Source organism: Oncorhynchus keta, chromosome 33, assembly GCF_023373465.1.
Source record: "Oncorhynchus keta strain PuntledgeMale-10-30-2019 chromosome 33, Oket_V2, whole genome shotgun sequence".
Lineage (NCBI taxonomy): Eukaryota > Metazoa > Chordata > Actinopteri > Salmoniformes > Salmonidae > Oncorhynchus > Oncorhynchus keta.
In genome coordinates this window covers 14,340,503-14,359,829 of record NC_068453.1, presented here as the reverse complement: position 1 = coordinate 14,359,829, position 19,327 = coordinate 14,340,503, and the positions used below count along the sequence as shown (strand labels likewise).

General features: G+C 44.2%; 1 protein-coding gene across 14 annotated transcripts in view; it reads right to left on the bottom strand.

The window, feature by feature from the left end:
* Positions 1-19,327, bottom strand: part of LOC118366259 (DENN domain-containing protein 5B-like) — a 146,119-nt gene that overhangs the window by 26,870 nt on the left and 99,922 nt on the right. For 9 of the 14 annotated variants that reach the window (XR_008089024.1, XM_052492028.1, XM_052492027.1 and 6 more), the window contains 3 exons: positions 15,637-15,696; positions 10,073-10,182; positions 6,111-6,795 (listed from right to left, as the gene is read on the bottom strand). Coding sequence is in view for 11 of the 14 variants with exons in the window: in XM_052492028.1 (XP_052347988.1) it covers positions 6,111-6,795; positions 10,073-10,182; positions 15,637-15,696 (855 nt within the window). In the remaining 3 variants the exon portion in view is untranslated. The remainder of the gene's footprint in view (positions 1-6,110; positions 6,796-10,072; positions 10,183-15,636; positions 15,697-19,327) is intronic. The other 5 variants (XM_052492031.1, XM_052492037.1, XM_052492038.1 and 2 more) reach the window with 3 other exon arrangements.

Sequence of the window (19,327 nt, the reverse complement as noted above, 5' to 3'; positions counted from 1 at the left end):
GAATGACCTGCAGAGAGCTGGGACCAAAGTAACAAAGCCTACCATCAGTAACACACTACGCCACCAGGGACTCAAATACTGCAGTGCCAGACGTGTCCCCTTGCTTAAGCCAGTACATGTCCAGACCCGTCTGATGTTTGCTAGAGAGCATTTGGATGATCCAGAAGAAGATTGGGAGAAGGTCATATGGTCAGATGAAACCAAAATATAACTTTTTGGTAAAAACTCAACTCACCGTGTTTGGAGGACAAAGAATGCTGAGTTGCATCCAAAGAACATCATACCTTCTGTGAAGCATGGGGTGGAAACATCATGCTTTGGGGCTGCAAAGGGACCAGGATGACTGATCCGTGTAAAGGAAAGAATAAATGGGGCCATGTATCGTGAGATTGAGTGAAAACCTCCTTCCATCAGCAAGGGCATTGAAGATAAAACGTGGCTGGGTCTTTCAGCATGACAATGATCCCAAACACACTGCCCGGGCAACGAAGGAGTGGCTTCGTAAGAAGCATTTCAAGGTCCTGGAGTAGCCTAGCCAGTCTCCAGATCTCAACCCCATAGAACATTTTTGGAGGGAGTTTAAAGTCTGTGTTGCCCAGCAACAGCCCCAAAACATCACTGCTCTAGAGGAGATCTGCATGGAGGAATGGGCCAAAATACCAGCAACAGTGTGTGAAAACCTTGTGAAGACTTACAGAAAACATTTGACTTCTGTCATGGCCAACAAAGGGTATGTAACAAAGTATTGAGATAAATAAGTATTTGGTCAATAACAAAAGTTACAAAATAACAAAAGTTTTCCACCATAATTCATTCATTAAAAATCCTACAATGTGATTTTCTGGAATTTTTATTCTCATTTTGTCCGTCATAATCGAAGTGTACCTATGATGAAAATTACAGGCCTCTCTCCTCTTTTTAAGTGGGAGAACTTGCACAATTGGTGGCTGACTAAATACTTTTTTGCCCCTCTGTATATACACTGCTCAAAAAAATAAAGGGAACACTAAAATAACACATCCTAGATCTGAATGAATGAAATGTTCTTATTAAATACTTTTTTCTTTACATAGTTGAATGTGCTGACAACAAAATCACACAAAAATTATCAAGGAAATCAAATTTATCAACCCATGGAGGTCTGGATTTGGAGTCACACTCAAAATTAAAGTGGAAAACCACACTACGGGCTGATCCAACTTTGATGTAATGTCCTTAAAAGAAGTCAAAATGAGGCTCAGTAGTGTGTGTGGCCTCCACGTGCCTGTATGACCTCCCTACAACGCCTGGGCATGCTCCTGATGAGGTGGCGGATGGTCTCCTGAGGGATCTCCTCCCAGACCTGGACTAAAGCATCCGCCAACTCCTGGACAGTCTGTGGTGCAATGTGGCGTTGGTGGATGGAGCGAGACATGATGTCCCAGATGTGCTCAATTGGATTCAGGTCCGGGGAGCGGGTGGGCCAGTCCATAGCATCAATGCCTTCCTCTTGCAGGAACTGCTGACACACTCCAGCCACATGAGGTCTAGCATTGTCTTGCATTAGGAGGAACCTAGGGCCAACCGCACCAGCATATGGTCTCACAAGGGGTCTGAGGATCTCATCTCGGTACCTAATGGCAGTCAGGCTACCTCTGGCGAGCACATAGAGGGCTGTGCGGGCCCCCAAAGAAATGCCACCCCACACCATGACTGACCAACCGCCAAACCGGTCATGCTGGAGGATGTTGCAGGCAGCAGAACGTTCTCCACGGCGTCTCCAGACTGTCACGTCTGTCACATGTGCTCAGTGTGAACCTGCTTTCATCTGTGAAGAGCACAGGGCGCCAGTGGTGAATTTGCCAATCTTGGTGTTCTCTGGCAAATGCCAAATGTCCTGCACGGTGTTGGGCTGTAAGCACAACCCCCACCTGTGGATGACGGGCCCTCATACCACCCTCATGGAGTCTGTTTCTGACCGTTTGAGCAGACACATGCACATTTGTGGCCTACTGGAGGTCATTTTGCAGGGCTCTGGCAGTGCTCCTCCTTGCACAAAGGCGGAGGTAGCGGTCCTGCTGCTGGGTTGTTGCCCTCCTACGGCCTCCTCCACGTCTCCTGATGTACTGGCCTGTCTCCTGGTAGCGCCTCCATGCTCTGGACACTACGCTGACAGACACAGTAAACCTTCTTGCCACAGCTCGCATTGATGTGCCATCATGGATGAGCTGCACTACCTGAGCCACTTGTGTGGGTTGTAGACTCCGTCTCATGCTACCACTAGAGTGAAAGCACCGCCAGCATTCAAAAGTGACCAAAACATCAGCCAGGAAGCATAGGAACTGTGACGTGTTCTGTGGTCACCACCTGCAGAACCACTCCTTTATTGGGGGTGTCTTGCTAATTGCCTATAATTTCCACCTGTTGTCTATTCCATTTGCACAACAGCATGTGAAATGTATTGTCAATCAGTGTTGCTTCCTCAGTGGACAGTTTGATTTCACAGAAGTGTGATTGACTTGGAGTTACATTGTGTTGTTTAAGTGTTCCCTTTATTTTTTTTGAGCAGTGTATATATCATCCTGCCTCCCATGGGGATGACTAAAGACACATGACAGATAGGAGTAATAATACCCTCATAAAAGATCTGCACCACAGGACACGCAGAAAATGGAATGAGTCATGTAGAGGCACTGTGAAAGTGTGGTTTGAGGATCCCAGTAACACATTATATGATTGGATCCCAGATAAGAAAAGGGAGACAGAGAAATGAGACGAAGACCAACACAGAGAAAGTGTGGTTGCGAAAGAGCGAGACGGAGTGAGAAAGAGTGAGACTGAGTGAGAAAGAGTGAGACTGAGTGAGAAAGAGTGGGAGAAACCGAAAGAAAGAACTAAAAGGAGAGTGTGAGAGTTGCTGAGTAAACTTTCTAGCTCATCTGTGGTGCACTGCACACCCACACACTCGTACAATAACACACTGACCGTACACAAGCCAAACCCTCACACTGCAATACTCAATTATGTATGAGGGGAAACCTAGTAGAGCTGCAGATAACTTGGGACTTTTACATGGCTTTACTTAAGCAATACATAAAATAAAGGAAACTACACAGCAAACTAATACCCATGTATTTATATTGCATAAATGAACCAATTTTCCCTTCAGCTTCTAGTCTACCAAAGAAACGCTTGCAATCATTTTAGCGGTAACTACTTCAAAGTGCTGCCAACATGCCCTTTTGGCATTCCCTGTGGGAAACCAGTCTCTCTGAAATGAACAGCGCAATAGAACCACAACAAGGAACATAAGAGAACAAAAATCAGGAGAACAGAGTTTATAACCAAACATACTCTCACAAGCCTCTGCATGTTGAGGGTTTTGACTTGACACCGCCTGCTCTGTGATGCAGAGAAAGATAGTGATTCTCATTAAAGGATGAGTCACGGTACTCTACTCATGTCTCAGCAACTCTATCCCCACTTTCCTTCCTCTCTCATCTACTGTTATGACCGTATTATGTGAAGATACAGGGATACGAATACACTGTCAGACTCCAGTTTTCCCCAACCTGACAAACATCAAAAGCACCCTGTAAAGGCTCATGGGGGAATAATATTATTCTCTCCGCCCTATGTTGACCTCAGCTGACCTACATGGGGGGGTAATTTCAGGCAGAGATTATGGGAGTGTTCAACTCTGTTTCACAGGGCTAAAACTTTCACAGCACCCTCCAATACTGCTTTCCAATGGAGGGTGTCGTGTGAAATATTGTATGTTATTGCTTGATATTGAATTGTCATCATCTGCAGACGTCCAATACAGAAACAGTTGACCACAATGCTGCGGAGGCCAAGTGGAAAATGCGAACAGAAGAGACAAAAGATCGGCATCTGTGTTTCAAGGCTGAACATATGAAACGAGGCAACTCATCGTGAAACTGTCAGTCATTGGGACTGGTCCCTATCAGACAGTGTTAGAAGGGAAGAGACAAGCCAACAATGGTTAACAACAGAAACCAGGTCCGCTCATTTTCATACTAACGGTATGCGTTTGATCAACCACCTTACTGGGCGCTCTGACAGTCCCTCTGGATGAATGCAGGGAATTTTCTGCTATTGAAATCCTTGGGCAGGCCGCCTAAGCGTTTTCTTTCTGGTCGCCTAAAGTTCGGGATGGAAAAGCGCTTTCAGTGTCAACTTAAACCAGATATAATGTATGTTTAGAAGATATTGGAGCTATATATTTTTTATTATATAATCTTTGAGAACTAAAAATCACCAAAATAAAAGTCAGGGAGAATTTTCCCCCAAACAATGATTTTAGCTTTAAAACAGCAACCTTTCTCTCAACTGCATGTCAAAATGGAGAAATTGAGAAATGTGTAGACTTGTCGGAAAGTTGCTTAAAAATGGCAAAGTCTCTCTACACTGCCAAGAGGCCTCATAATGTTGCTCTAAAACTGTGCTCCTGGAATGACTAAAATATAAAATTACTGATTAATCATCTTATTAATTACATCTCAGACACACGCCCTCCACAGAGCAGCAGGATTGGACTAAATGCCTGCTTGTCACTTCCCGTGTCTCGGCCAATGAGTGAGCGAGGATCTTGGTGACCACTGGGCAGGTTCCGTCTGTTGTAAATTCATGGGTTGTTGATGGACCATATATGGCCAAACTTGTCACATTAACACACATGCTGCATCCTATTCACAATATTGTGCACTAGTGTTGACCAGAGCCCAATGTGCCCTGGTCAAAAGTAGTCTGCAATATAGGGAATAGGGTACATTGGGACCCATCCACAGAACATTTTATAGATGCAGTTTCCGTGCATCAACCCTTCCATCAAATTGCCTCCAGGCACTGTTTTTATTATAGAGAAATTAGAATGCCTTTTAGCAGCCGCGTCGCAGGGCAGGCGCTAGATGGGATGCCTCCAATGCTTCCCGGTGAAAAATTACAAACATAAAACATTTACTGGAAGTGTTTTTCATTCGGAAAAATAGTTTAAATTATTTTGTTTCAGGAGCGATTCCCACTGACAGTTGGTTTGATAAATTAAACATGGGAGATAATTTCTCATCAAAGGATATATGAATGGGGATGGATGGAAGCGAAGGGGTGGATGGGTAGCCTAGCAGGGTAGCCTAGTGGTTAGAGCGTTGGACTAGTAACCGGAAGGTTGCAGGTTCAAACCCCCGAACTGACAAGGTACAAATCTGTCGTTCTGCCCCTGAGTTAACCCACTGTTCCTAGGCCGTCATTGAAAATAAGAATTTGTTCTTAACTGACTTGCCTAGTTAAATAAAGAAAAAATAAAATAAAATAAATGAGGATGAGTGGTAGGAGGAGGGAGAGGCTGTCGCTCTCTGTCGCTTTTCGCTCAAGCAGACAGAAATGGCCTGGTGCTAGTAACAGTGTTTGACTGCCATCAACTCAACTAATGAACTCTCATGCATTACAGATAATTACATTAGAGACATTAAGCTCCAAACAACTCTAAAACAAAACAAGAACCACTTAATGGAAACTCACAACCATTAATTCATTAGGCAAGACTAGTATCCAAAAGGACGTCAATGGACCAGGACCACCCAATCAAACATTCAACACACAAGAAACTCTCTCGTTGTCTATTTCTCTGTAACAGTCAGATAATGGCATCCTGTAGTGTAGTCTACTGTAATCTATAGTGAAGTCTATGGCAGATACAGACTACTGTCTGTCTGGCCGTTTGCCCTTTGACTGACCATGCTTTCTAATCCCAGCCACTACCCTGCTGCTGTCCAGTCAGTCAACCCGCATAGCTCCAGTCCCAGGGAGAGGAACAGCTCTCTACCCCACCCAGATTACAGTAGTCTAATCCTAAACTCATTTGAGCCAGGGAGTCAAGGACAGGCCTGGACCACAGATTACACCCCAGTAATGACACAGCCAGTCATGTTCCATTGGCTCCAGCTGAGGGGATGTGTTGAGGAATAACTTATCCGAACCATCCCCCAACCTGGTATCAGTCATCACCATACCACCTGGCTGGAGAAGCAACTCCCACTCAACAACCTGCTGCCAAGGAATGTAGAGGCAGAGAGGAGTGTGTGTGTGTATGTATAATAAGCGTCCCTTACCCTGTGAGTAGAGCAGAATCTGCATCTCCAGCAGGGTACAGTTGAACAGCTGCACCAGGTTCTCTACCCCCAGCAGAGGGAAGGTCTGGCCCAGAGGGAAGTCAGCCAGAGGCAGCTCCCCGGGCCCAGGACGCTGACACACGATGGGCTCGTACACCCCGTGGAACTTCAGCGAGCGCCCCGGAGGGGGCAGGGGCACCTCGTACAGGATGTTGTGCACGTAGCTCTCCAGGGGGAGGGGTGGAGGCAAGGAGGCCGTGACGGCCCGGTGCACCTGGGACAGGAAACGGCGGCAGGCGTGCATGAAGGGCATGGGCGTGATCAGACACAACGCCTTGGAGACATAGAGCGTGTCACGCGACGCGTCGTAGCCGCCGCACGCCGCCGACCGGCACGAGGATGAAGACGGAGAATCTGCTTCGTCGAGGCTGCTAGCCAGAGAGTCCATACTGGAGGAAGAGGAGGAAGAGGAGGAGGGGGTGGCGGAGGAAGGGTTCTCGGCCTGGTGCATCTGGTAGAGGGTCTGCATGGCCGAGCAGATCTGAGGCGACGTCACCTCCTCGTAGAAGGTGTGGACGAAGCCATAAGTGCGAGAGCCGTCCTCCCGCGTGATCAGGAAGGAGTGGAACTGGGGCTCGCGGCTGTCTGCCTGTGTCCTGAACGACAGGCCTTTGGGCATACAGAGCTACGAAGAGAGAGAGGGAGAGGGACAATAATAATGATGATTATTAATGTGGTATTAATAATTGAGATAGTTGACAGAATCAATGAGGAGGCCTTACATCAGAAACAACTGAGACTGCATGTACCAGAATGTGTTGGTGTGTGTACATCTACAGTTTGAATATGTGTGTGTGTGTGGGCACGCGTCGCATCCCTAATCAAGTCAGCATAATCTGCTTTGATAGCAGCCCAGTCAGCAACACAGCAGCCAGCATGAAATAAAATATGGTTGATTATCTCCATTATGTTGATTTGCAGAGCTGAGCTGAATACAAAATGAATCATCACACACACAAATGAACCCCTGTTGCTAACACAGATAAACAGGCCTGTAGTTGGCCAATGTTCTGTTCAGAATGGATTATAAAAGTGGTGAGTGAATCATGGTTTCAACTGATCACTACTGACAAGATAATCACTCCCACACTACCTCAAACTGTTCTGTGTGGAAACCGAGAGGCAAATGAAAAACATCCGAAATGCTGCAATTTCTCCCCAGAAATTAGATTCCATACGCGTCCAAATCAAATCCTTCTATCCCAAGAAATATCATGAAACCATATGGATCAAGGAAAAAAATATTCATCCCTGGAAAAGTGGGAGAGAGTTCAAACCTTCTAATATCCCTTTGCAACAATGTGGCCATCTGTGCTAATGAGCAACGGAGTTGGTCCCAGATTTTGTCGCCTTAACCTGCACATATTCGACCTACTGCCGGTTGAAACTGGGGAAACATCAACAGGCGATCAAAATCAGTACAACTCTGCATGCATGTTAGAGCACATTTGCCTAAACCAACACTGCTCTGAAACACATTATACAGTATCAACAACTCAACACCGTCTGACATGTTGCATACAAGTGACTCCGTAGCACAGCAGCTTCATCTAATCCCATTGAAACACTTCAGTTGAAGTCTCCCTCAAAACTCTTCCTGTTCTAACTGTGTCTGGGGCCATCAACCTGGGCCTCAGCTCTGTTAGGCTCAAAATTACTTCAGATAGACATTTCAGAATTCCTAGCAGAACATTTCACAGTGTTCTTGAATAACCCCAGGTGATCTGTTAAACTATCCCCTTATTCCGGCACGGACACGGGAATTGTGGGGGTTCCGGGTGAGTGACCCACTGATGAGTATGGAGCAATAAGCTTAACAAACTGAAGCACATACACATTCATATCCTCGGGCACTAGCTCACACACACACACACACCTTCTGACTCAGGGCCCAATTAACAAGAAAATCAAATCAGTGCCAACAGCAGACTGTCTGTCTGACAGAAAGAGAGACAGAAAGAGAGAAGGAAATAAAGAAATAATAATCGAGGTAGGGATTTATGAGAAAAGGATTGGGATATGAAAAGCAATCATCAGAACGGCTTTGTTGCCAGGCCCACAGGGGCAGGAAGTGTGATTCCACTAAGGTCACCCTATGAGCAGGGAGAGTTGAGATGAGAGAGGAGGGACATGGAGAGTGGGAAAGGGGATATGGATGGTGAGTGGGATGGAGATACTATACATAGAAATGAATGGGGTTGTGTTGAGGCAAGCAGGGAGAGGGCTGAGATTCATTATGGTTCTGCCATTGGAGCCTTCATAGCTGCACTGCATTGGTGTTCCATTTCATTGGAACACACCGCACAATGGGCCATCGTTTCCATGCCGACGTAAACTGAGAACCCGATGTAAATAATTCAGCGGTTCTGACGCCAGTGTGTGATGTAATGGCCAACGCCAACGAGAGGCAACGGTCAGCCGACACCAAACGTTTCCAGGGCCTCCTCTATAGGGACTTGAGGGACAGTTATCAATGTTAGCTACCTCTACTGGGGCTCAATATGCTGGGCTAGGCAAACACACACACACACACACACACACACACACACATATCAAACCTCAACCACATACGCTTCAGTGGATCCAGATCATTGAGTGACAGGTCAGCGGGACCTTTAGCAGTCTCTTCCATGACAGGTCTTGAGTGATTCAAAACATGTTTAATGTAGTCTTCTGGTTTGTCATTTCCTGCAGTGTATGGGTTATATTGGACATCTATCACAAACCCCAGAGGAGATTTATTGCTGTTATAAACTGATTACCAACGTAATTAGAGCAGTAAAAAATACATGTTTTGTCATGCCCGTGTTATACGGTCTGATATACCATGGCTCAAACCACCAAGTCTATAAAATGCAATAAAGCACAAATACAATTTCATCATCTTAACTTTTCCCTTTTTTCTCATGAACGCAGATATTTGACAACATAAAGCTTTGTCTTATCAGATATTCCCTCCCCTAATGTACCCTTCCACCCTGGCACGCTTCCCCTCCCCTTGTCCAGTCAACACGAAACAACTCAATCTAAACCAAGACTGCAGAAAAGCAGCCACAGTCCGTGTAGCGCAGCCTGCAACCCCCCCTGGGTAAATCCATAGAGACAGAAGGGATTTGGTGCCTTCGCCACATTACCCAGGATACCCTAGAGAGAAGGCACTGCATTGTGTCTTAATCCTGGGCCTCTCCGCTCCAATGGTGTGTGTGTGTGTGTGGATTCCTAAAGCATTGGTTTGAATAATCCTAGCATGCCCTTCCTTTCCACTGTATATGATCGAAAAGGCCTTTCAATGCCTAGTTGGGGTATTGTTAGAGTCAATAGCCCCGTTTATCGTCCTCCTGTTCCCCAATAAGGTCCATCCATCCATTCCTTCCCCCAACCCAGTTTGGTTCCCTGCTGCCCACACATTAGTTGCCTGTCCAAAATTGTAATAAGTAACTTTTGGTTTACCCAAACTCAGTAATGTAATCGGATTACTTTCACTTACTTTTGGATTACTTTCCCCTTAATAGGCATTAGATGAAGACAAAAAGGATCCATCAAACGCATTTGGAGTGTCATTATAGTGGTCCATGACTTGTGATCAGACTTGCTCATGCAGAACAAATTTAAACTTGTCCTGATTTTCAATGCTGAATTGAATGTCACTGAGAAAACAGAAATGTATCATAATCTATTTTTTCCACAAACATCCTTACAAAGCCATCCAATAAGTAATCATCTAGTTTTTCATAAGTGTCTGTAACCTGACTACACATTTTTTGCCGATAACATAACTGATCAGTTACTTTTTTTGTAATCAGATTATATGTAACTGATCACCCCTCAACCCTGCAATATGGTCCCTCCATCCATCCATCCATCACTCAGTTTGGCTCAGAACTCAGCGATGGTTCACCCACCATGTTGACAGCATCCTGGTCGAAGGGGTTCCACTCCACGTTCTCAGGGTAGTGGGCCAGGACTTTAGACTTGAATGTCCTCTTCAGGGGGCTCTGCTCAAAGTTCTCCCCTAGAGAGGAAGAGAAAGAAAGAGGTCAAGTCTCAGGTCCAGTTGAGAGGTTTACCTGGACAACCAAGTTGACATCCAACTAAAGATATTGGTGCATGTCAAAGTGTGTGTGTGAGTGTGCATAAGAGGGGGATCAAAGATTGTCATAAGGGAATTACAAGGAAGAAAACAAGAATGAGCACAGGTGTATGTTGCACAGCATTCTGCCCGCCCGTCCAGCATCACTACTCTGGACGGTTCTGACTTAGAATATGTGGACAACTACAAATAACTAAAAATACCTAGGTGTCTGGTTAGACTGTAACCTCTCCTTCCAGACTCACATTAAGCATCTCCTGTCCAAAATGAAGTCTAGAATCTGCATCCTATTTCGCAACAAAGCATCCTTCACTCACGCTGCCAAACATACCCTCGTAAAACTGACTATCCTACCGATCCTTGACAATGTCATTTACAAAGTAGCCTATAAACACTCTACTCAGCAAATTGGATGCAGTCTATCATAGTGCCATCTGTTTTGTCACTAAAGACCCATATACTTCCCACCACTGCGACATGTATGCTCTCATTGGATGTCCCTCGCTTCATATTTGTTACTGAACCAACTGGCCGCAGGTCATCTATAATTATTTGCTAGGTAAAGCCCCGCCTTATCTCAGCTCACTGGTCACCATAGCAGCACCCACCCGTCGCACGCGCTCCAGCAGGTATATTTCACTGGTCGTCCCCAAAGCCAAATGCTCCTTTGGCCGACTTTCCTTCCAGTTCTCTGCTGCCAATGACTGGAACGAATTGCAAAAATCACTGAAGCTGGAGACTCATATCTCCCTCACTAACTTTAAGAACCAGCTGTCAGAGCAGCTCAAAGATCACTGCACCTGTACACAGACCATCTGTAAATAGCCCATCCAACTACCTCATCCCCATACTTTTATTAATTGTATTGATTTTGCTCTATTTGCACATTCATCTTCTGCGCATCTATCACTCCAGCGTTTAATTGCAATATTGTAATTATTTCGCCACTATGGCCTATTTATTGCCTTAACTCCCTTATCCTACCTCATTTACACACACTGTATATAGACTTTTGCTATTGTGTTATTGACTGTATGTTTGTTTATTCCATGTGTAACTGTGTTTTTGTTTGTGTCGCACTGCTTTGCTTTATCTTGGCCAGGTCGCAGTTGTAAATGAGAATTTGTTCTCAACTAGCCTACCTGGTTAAATAAAAGGTTAAATAAAAAATAAATACAATTAAAATCTGGGATCTCTCATAGGTGGGATTCCTATCTGTCAGCACCTGTGCTATGAAGCTTTCCACTCCACCCCCAAACAAAACAATACATATTTCCCCTTGCCAGCCTTCCTTGTTCTGGTTCTCCTCATTTTGCTAACCTCATTGGAAAAACAGCAAGGTGTAATGAACAACACATTACATCATCATGAAGCCCCAGCCTTGATGCTAGGCTGCTAAAAGATACAAACTGTTACTTGTGTAGCATTGCATCTAAATGGAGCAGCAGCCGTGTGTCTAATGGAGTATAAGCAGAACCATGTTGGTCCACTAAGCAAGGAGCAGCTGGGACCGTGTCATTAGCTTAGTTAAGCTAAGCAGTAATAAGATGTGTGCAATCGGAGTCTTATCCATTTCCTTCACTACTGTGTAGGGTTGCAAAGGTTCAGAAACTTTACAGTACATTCCTGGAATTTATCCTGAACTTTTCCACGAGAAGTTAAGCCCAGGAATTTTGCTTAAATTCATCAAAACAAGTTAGCTTATAACAGTGAACCTTTTTTGTGGGATACACAAGCCAATTCTTGTGGCATATTTTGGTTAAACTATCCCCAATTCAATGGAATTGCAACCCTCTGCATGCACAGTACACTCTTCCATCACATGTGCAGCTGATTCTCAAGATCTCGCACGCTATGGAGTCCACACTACTACACGGTCGGAGTCAAGGACTACATGCTCTCTGGTAAGTTTTGATTATAAAACTGGGTGGGGTGAATATATTTTATATGACATAACAAAAATGTATTTAACTAGTAAATAGTAGCCTACAGCAAAGTGTGTTTAATAATTTCTAACTTTAACAATTTCTGCTAGTTAGTTTTTGCTACCATGTGGGTTTTAGCTTGCTTGAGCCTGCTAACTGAGGAGTGTTAATTCACCTGTTTCCATACATGTTTCATTTTAAAAATTGTGTCATGCACAAAGTACATGTCCTAACCGGCTTGCCAAAACTATAGTGAAGAAGACATTTTTGGAGTTGCTGAAAAACAAGTTTTAATGACTCCAATCTAAGTGTAAGTAAACTTCCAACTTCAACTGTATCTTACAAAGGAGTTATTTAATCTAAGTGCTTAACTATTCATCTGTACATGGAATTGTATTTAGTTTTTTTTTAACTCGTTTTTTTTTTTTTTTGTACAGGCAAATGCCACGGGCACTATCTGATGTGTGGAGATATTTCACTGCAGCAAATGTAGAAGGAAAAACTGTGTACATTTGCAAATACTGTGCAAAATCATACGTGAGACTGTGGTGGGAGATCTGTCAACGTGCCCTTGAGCAGGGTGTTGACCCTGGATGCTTCTGTGTGTCACTCTGAATGGAAGTCTGTTGGATGACTGGTATGGTGTAGTTGTTGAGTGGCTTCACTGCAAGTATATTGTATGTTTCAGATATTAAATACATTGAAAAAAAGATGAGGCCTCAGAGTCTGATGTTCACGAGGTGGACATTGATAAGTTCCAGGTAGAAGACATGGAAGCCTGAGAGGAAGACAACCAAAACTTTAGTTTCTAGACTAGCATTTTAAGATGCATGTTGAAAACATTTTTGGGAGATGCGATGGATCTTTGGGGATCATTCAATATTCCCTTTCTTCTGTTGTTCAGTGAAATCATCCCATGTGAAGAGTCAACTCCTTTAATTAAAGTTGAATTTGTAGCTAAATTGTTTTTTTTATATTGGAAGGATTTAATCATTTTCAATGATATCTACTTATGATGAGGTAAAAATATTTATGTTTCTGTCACCATATGATATGGTAAATATATCCAATGCAAAAAAACATTACATTTAAATGGTATTAATATTAATTCAATCATTAAATCTTAGTGCTAATCCAGGCACACTAGTTATTCAACTGTGGGTAACCAGGTCTCCAATACTACAGCAACAACAGGGAGACGAATACCCATTGATTTTAGATAAGTGAAAAGAACCGTTAGATGGGCCGGGGTCGTATCGATCATGATGACCGTTTCCGCACCTTTTGATGATGCGAGTGAGGTCAGAGGGTCGTGGAAAGATGAGAACGGAGGGAGGAGCAGAGTGATTGTTTGCAACGTGACACAATGATCGTTTCATGGCGAATGCAACTATCTCAGATCAATGTAGTGCGTTTTGCAGAGATAGTAAGATGAAGTCTATTTTTTTTTTTTTTTACCTTTATTTAACCAGGCAAGTCAGTTAAGAAAAATTCTTATTTTCAATGAAGGCCTGGGAACAGTGGGTTAACTGCCTGTTCAGGGCAGAACGACAGATTTGTACCTTGTCAGCTCGGGGGTTTGAACTTGCAACCTTTCGGTTACGAGTCCAATGCTCTAACCACTAGGCTACCCTGCCGCTATCATCATCAGTAAGAACAGTTGGAAGGTTACAGTGTTTCCAACACAAGATGTACATGTTGTTGATTTAGTTTGCTGTAGTAGTGGAACAATCTCATGGACAGTTACCATGGCAAGCTTCTCCTATACTAGTAAACAATAAAATTACATACACACACACACAAACAGTTTGTCACCGAAGTGCGAGGGCTGGAACTGGTAGGAAATCAAACCTCTTTAGATCAAAAGAGCGTTAGGAGGAGGTTGCACGCATGCCCAGTCAAAGGGTGAGATGTTGTGAGGATGATTGCAGGGCATAAACCAGCAGCAGGAGTCAGAGAGGTCAAACACAAGCAAGGGGCAGCAGAAAGAACCAGTGGCAGGGAGCCAGACAGCAGCAGGGGAGAAAGCTGGAAAACTGGAGTGTTGGGGGATCAATGGGGCAAGATGGGGACACACAGCGAGGTTAATGTAAGGAGATAGAAGAGTAGAGATGTTAGACAAGCCTTAACCTGCACTGCTTTGATGGATATTCATGGCTGACAAGAGCTAGGGATTTGGTTAACGCTTTAGGCATTATTGTGTGTGTGTGTGTGTGTGTGTGTGTGTGTGTGTGTGTGTGTGTGTGTGTGTGTGTGTGTGTGTGTGTGTGTGTGTGTGTGTGTGTGTGTGTGTGTGTGTGTGTGTGTGTGTGTGTGAAGAGATGAATTACATTTACATTTAAGTCATTTAGCAGACGCTCTTATCCAGAGCGACTTACAAATTGGATGAATGAATAATGCGAAGGGAAGTTGGTAAACTCAACCACTCTGTCATGTCATGTAGAGAAAAAAACAAAGGTCACAGCTGGATAACCTCTGTCCTCTAGAGGGATGTCTGTCTGTGTGTGTGTGGGTGTGTGTTTCCAATTTCCAACACTAGACTTTCCAGATTTCCAGTGCTAAACAGATGGCATGTCTTTTGCATGTAAACACAATGCCTAGATGTTCAGCTGCTGTTAAGCACTCTGCACTCTTATATTGTCTCTGTATCTCTATTGCTCTGTCTCAAAACACACAATCCTGCCATCTCTTGCCTAGGTGCCTTGTGGGTTGCAGTGCCAGTGGGTTAGCTCTTGGTTTCAGTGCCTGTGTGGAGGTGCAGTGATCTGAGCTGGCAAGTGAAGGATGCCTAAACTCTCTTAAGGCCTTTTGCTGAGACAAACAGGAGTGGACAGGACAGAGCGAGCAGAAGCCTCTTTCCTCTGTAATGACTCGCTCTCTCTTACTCATTCTCTCCCGCCCTCTTACTCACGCTGTCTGTCAAAGTTAAACCAGGACACATGTGAAATAAGAAAGAAAAAGAGAGAGAGAGAGCGAGCGCGAGAGAGAAAGAGAAGAAAGCTAAACCTCCACTATCAAAATCAGTGAGTGAAGAAGAGAGAAATAGCCTGGTAAAACACTTTCAGTAGAGAAAGAAGGAGGATGAGGAGGATGAAGTTAAATAGCCTGCTTCAGAGGAGAGTGACTGATTTGGAACAACAAGATCTGAGAACCTGACCCACATACCACGACTGGGGAAGGGTCGACCGAGAGAGACAGAGAGACAGAGAGAGATATGGAAAGATAGATACGAGAGAAGGAGGGGGGAGAAAGAGTGGACAATGGAGGCAAGGGAGATATGATGGACCCAATTAAATAGAGAGTGGTGGGGTAGAGGTCTACGTTTCAGTAAGGAAGGGTTTTAATAAGGAGGAGGGAGAGATGAAGGAAGAGAGGAGACACCATACAAGTTAGTATCTGAAGGGAGAGAGAGTTGTACACCTCTAGACGGGAAACAGTTGGTGGAGTTTACCTGCGGCTGCTGTATCGGGGTCCCTGCCTTGGCGGTCAGCCTCTAGCCATTGGTACAAAGCTATGGTGGAGGCACATGCAGAAAAGGGACAGAGGAAACAAACAAAAAAACAGCCCATGTCAAACCAAACGCAAAAAAAATAAAAGCACACAAAAGCAAAATGAATCAATGATTAAAGCACGATGAATGAACATGAAACGTAGTCGGACACATCAAAACAGAACATGACATCGTGGCAAAAAACACAAAAAAAAACATGGCAAGTCCCAATCGTCTCAAACAGCTTCCTTTCCTTCACGACCACTGATCACAGAACATCTGATAGGTATAAGCAAGATCAATCTATCCAGATCTTACATGTATCAGTGGTGGTGAAGAAGAAGAGACAAGCTGGAGAGGCCCGGTGAGTATTGGGGACAGAGAGAAATTGCATTAGCATATTTCAGTGACTGTGACGTATGATGGCGCAGAGGGTGCAGTGGCTTATGGCTAGTTAGTGAGCAGCAGGCTGTCCGGCTGCAGGCTGCAGACTGGACCATGTCATTAGGATGACATTCCCTGGCATCAAAGCAGAGGCAGCCTGCACAAACACCTTTAGTATCCATCAGCCCAATGCCTGCTGTGTAGCAGCACTCACAGCGTCAACCAAACACCACGATAAAATATGTTTCCTGTATATTTCCTGAGTAATTTCCAGTGATACACCGAGTATACAGAACATTAAGAAAAATCCATGACAGACTGACCAGGTGAAAGCTTTGATACCTTATTGATGTCACTTGTTAAATCCACTTCCATCAGTGTAGATGAAGGGGAGGAGACAGGTTAAAGAAGGATTTCTAAGCCTCGATACAAGAGACATGGAGTGTGTATGTGTGCCATTCAGTGCCTTTGAACAGGGTATGGTAGTAGGTGCCAGGCGCATAGGTTTCTTGTCAAGAACTGCAACGTTGCTGGATTTTTCACGTTTTTTCATGGTTCACTACCTTAAGGACTTCCAGTCAACTTGACACAACTGTGGGAAGCATTGGAGTCAGCAGGGCCAGCATCCCTGTGGAACACTTTCGGGAACCTTGTAGAGTCCATGCCGCAACGAATTGAGGCTGTTCTGAGGGCAAGGGGGGGGGACCAACTCAATATTAAGAAGGTGTTCCTGTTTGGTATACTCAGTGTGCATACACTCTCAAGCAGGAAACGACATCATCTTGAATCTCACACTATCAAATCCAAATATGCCTAAATCATGCATGCACACTGCACAGCCCAGTCTCTCCTGTTCCAAGCCGAGTCATTGGTTTGTTGATTAAAAGCCCTAGCTAAGTCATTAAAGCTCTCCCAGACGACTGACTGTCTAAGCCACAGAACTCTGACTGTCTCTCATGTCTAACCAGGTGAATGATCAGAGCAGAGCCACCAGTGTGTGTGTGTGTGTTTGGTCTCTCACTTATGGGATCTCCCCTGAAAACAGAGCTCCACAAACACACAAGCAGAGGAGACTGAAGGGTCATTATGGCGAGTATGACACAGCGTCTCACTCTCTGCCAGAGAGGGGTAGACATTGAGGTTAGCACTTGCTGAACCATACAGCAGCATAGGGCTCTGTCAAGGCATTACAGCAGTCACCATCATTACTCCAACCCTGACTCTGCAACACTCACATGGAGATCACACACACACACACACACACACACTACAGAATGTACGCATACAGGAAGGCCCCTCTATATCTATGTTATATAATGCCATAGCACGCATCCTATTTGTAGGCTGCAATCTCTCCCTCCCTCCCTCCCTCTCCCCCTCTATGTCCTTGTCCTTCTCTGCTGCAGACACATTCTTTATCCCCGTCTCTATTTACGGACTAAACTGTCATGAATCTGCTTTGCAAACAGCTTCAAATCGGTTGTTTTGATATGTCTGTTGTAACTGAACTGGAAGATGGTTTATATTGAATGACCCTGATGAACTGGGATAAGAGAAGATAAGAGTCGTCATAGGCACACAAACACACTGTGAGAAACACACACACACACACACACACACACACACACACACACACACACACACAACATCCTGTGCAACACGTGAGGCCCAATGCCAACCCCTGCCTTATCTCATAATCTATATCACTCCATCTCTCTCTCTCTGTCCATGACAGTCTCTCCATTACAGATGCAGTGTGTAGACCAGTGGCGGTACAAGGCAGCTCTCTCTTATCTCCCTGTTCTCACGGCAATTCATCTTGCCAAAACCACACTGGTATTACCTGATGCAGGGCTCATGCATGCACTCACAGAAACATACACACAGAGATCCACACTCACAGAAAAAAAAAAAATCTAATCAAATTCTATTTGTCACATACACAAGGTTAGCAGATGTTAATGCGAGTGTAGCGAAATGCTTGTGCTTCTAGTTCCGACAATGCAGTGATAACCAACAAGTAATCTAACTAACAATTCCAAAACTACTGTCTTATACACAGTGTAAGGGGATAAAGAATATGTACATAAGGATATATGAATGAGTGATGGTACAGAGCAGCATACAGTAGATGGTATCGAGTACAGTATATACATATGAGATGAGTATGTAGACAAAGTAAACAAAGTGGCATAGTTAAATGTACACGCATACAGAGATCCACACTCACAGAAATGTACACGCATACAGAGATCCACATGCACAGTAACGTACACACACACACAGAGACACTTCATTTCTCAGAACAAGGATAGACTGACGAGTTTCAGAAGAAAGGTCTTCGTTTCTGGCCTGTAATTGAACCCACAAATTCTGATGCTCCAGATACTCAACTAGTCTAAATAAGGTCAGTTTTAATGTCTACACTGTATTTCTGATCAATTTGATGTTATTTTAAAATTGGACAAAAAAAAGTGCTTTTCTTTCAAAAACAAGGACATTTTATTTGAACGGTAGCGCGCGCGCACACACACACACACACACACACACACAGACACACACACACACACACACACAGACAGAAATATAAACACATATACAGTGGCTTGCGAAAGTAATCACCCCTTTGGCATTTTTCCTATTTTGTTGCCTTACAACATGGAATTAAAATGTATTTTTTGGGGGGGAGGGGTTGTATTATTATATTTACACAACATGCTTTCAAGATGTAAAATATTTTTTCTGGTGAAACAAACAAGAAATAAGACAAAAAAAACTGAACTTGAGAATGCATAACTATTCACTTCCCAAAGTCGATACTTTGTAGAGCCACCTTTTGCAGCAATTACAGCTGCAAGTCTCTTGGGGTATGTCTCTATAAGCTTGGCACATCTAGCCACTGAGATTTTTGCCCATTCTTCAAGGCAAAACAGATCCAGCTCCTTCAAGTTGGATGGGTTCAGCTGGTGTAAGTCATACCACAGATTCTCGATTGGATTGAGGTCTGGGCTTTGACAAGGCCATTCCAAGACATTCAAATGTTTCCCCTTAAACAATTTGAGTGTTGCATTAGCAGTATACTTAGGGTCATAGTCCTGCTGGAAGGTAAACCTCAGTCCCAGTCTCAAATCTCTGGAAGACTGAAACAGGTTTCCCTCAAGAATTTCCCTGTATTTAGCTCCATCCATCATTCCTTCAATTTTGACCAGTTTCCCAGTCCCTGCCGATGAAAAACATTCCCACAGCATGATGCTGCCACCTCCATGCT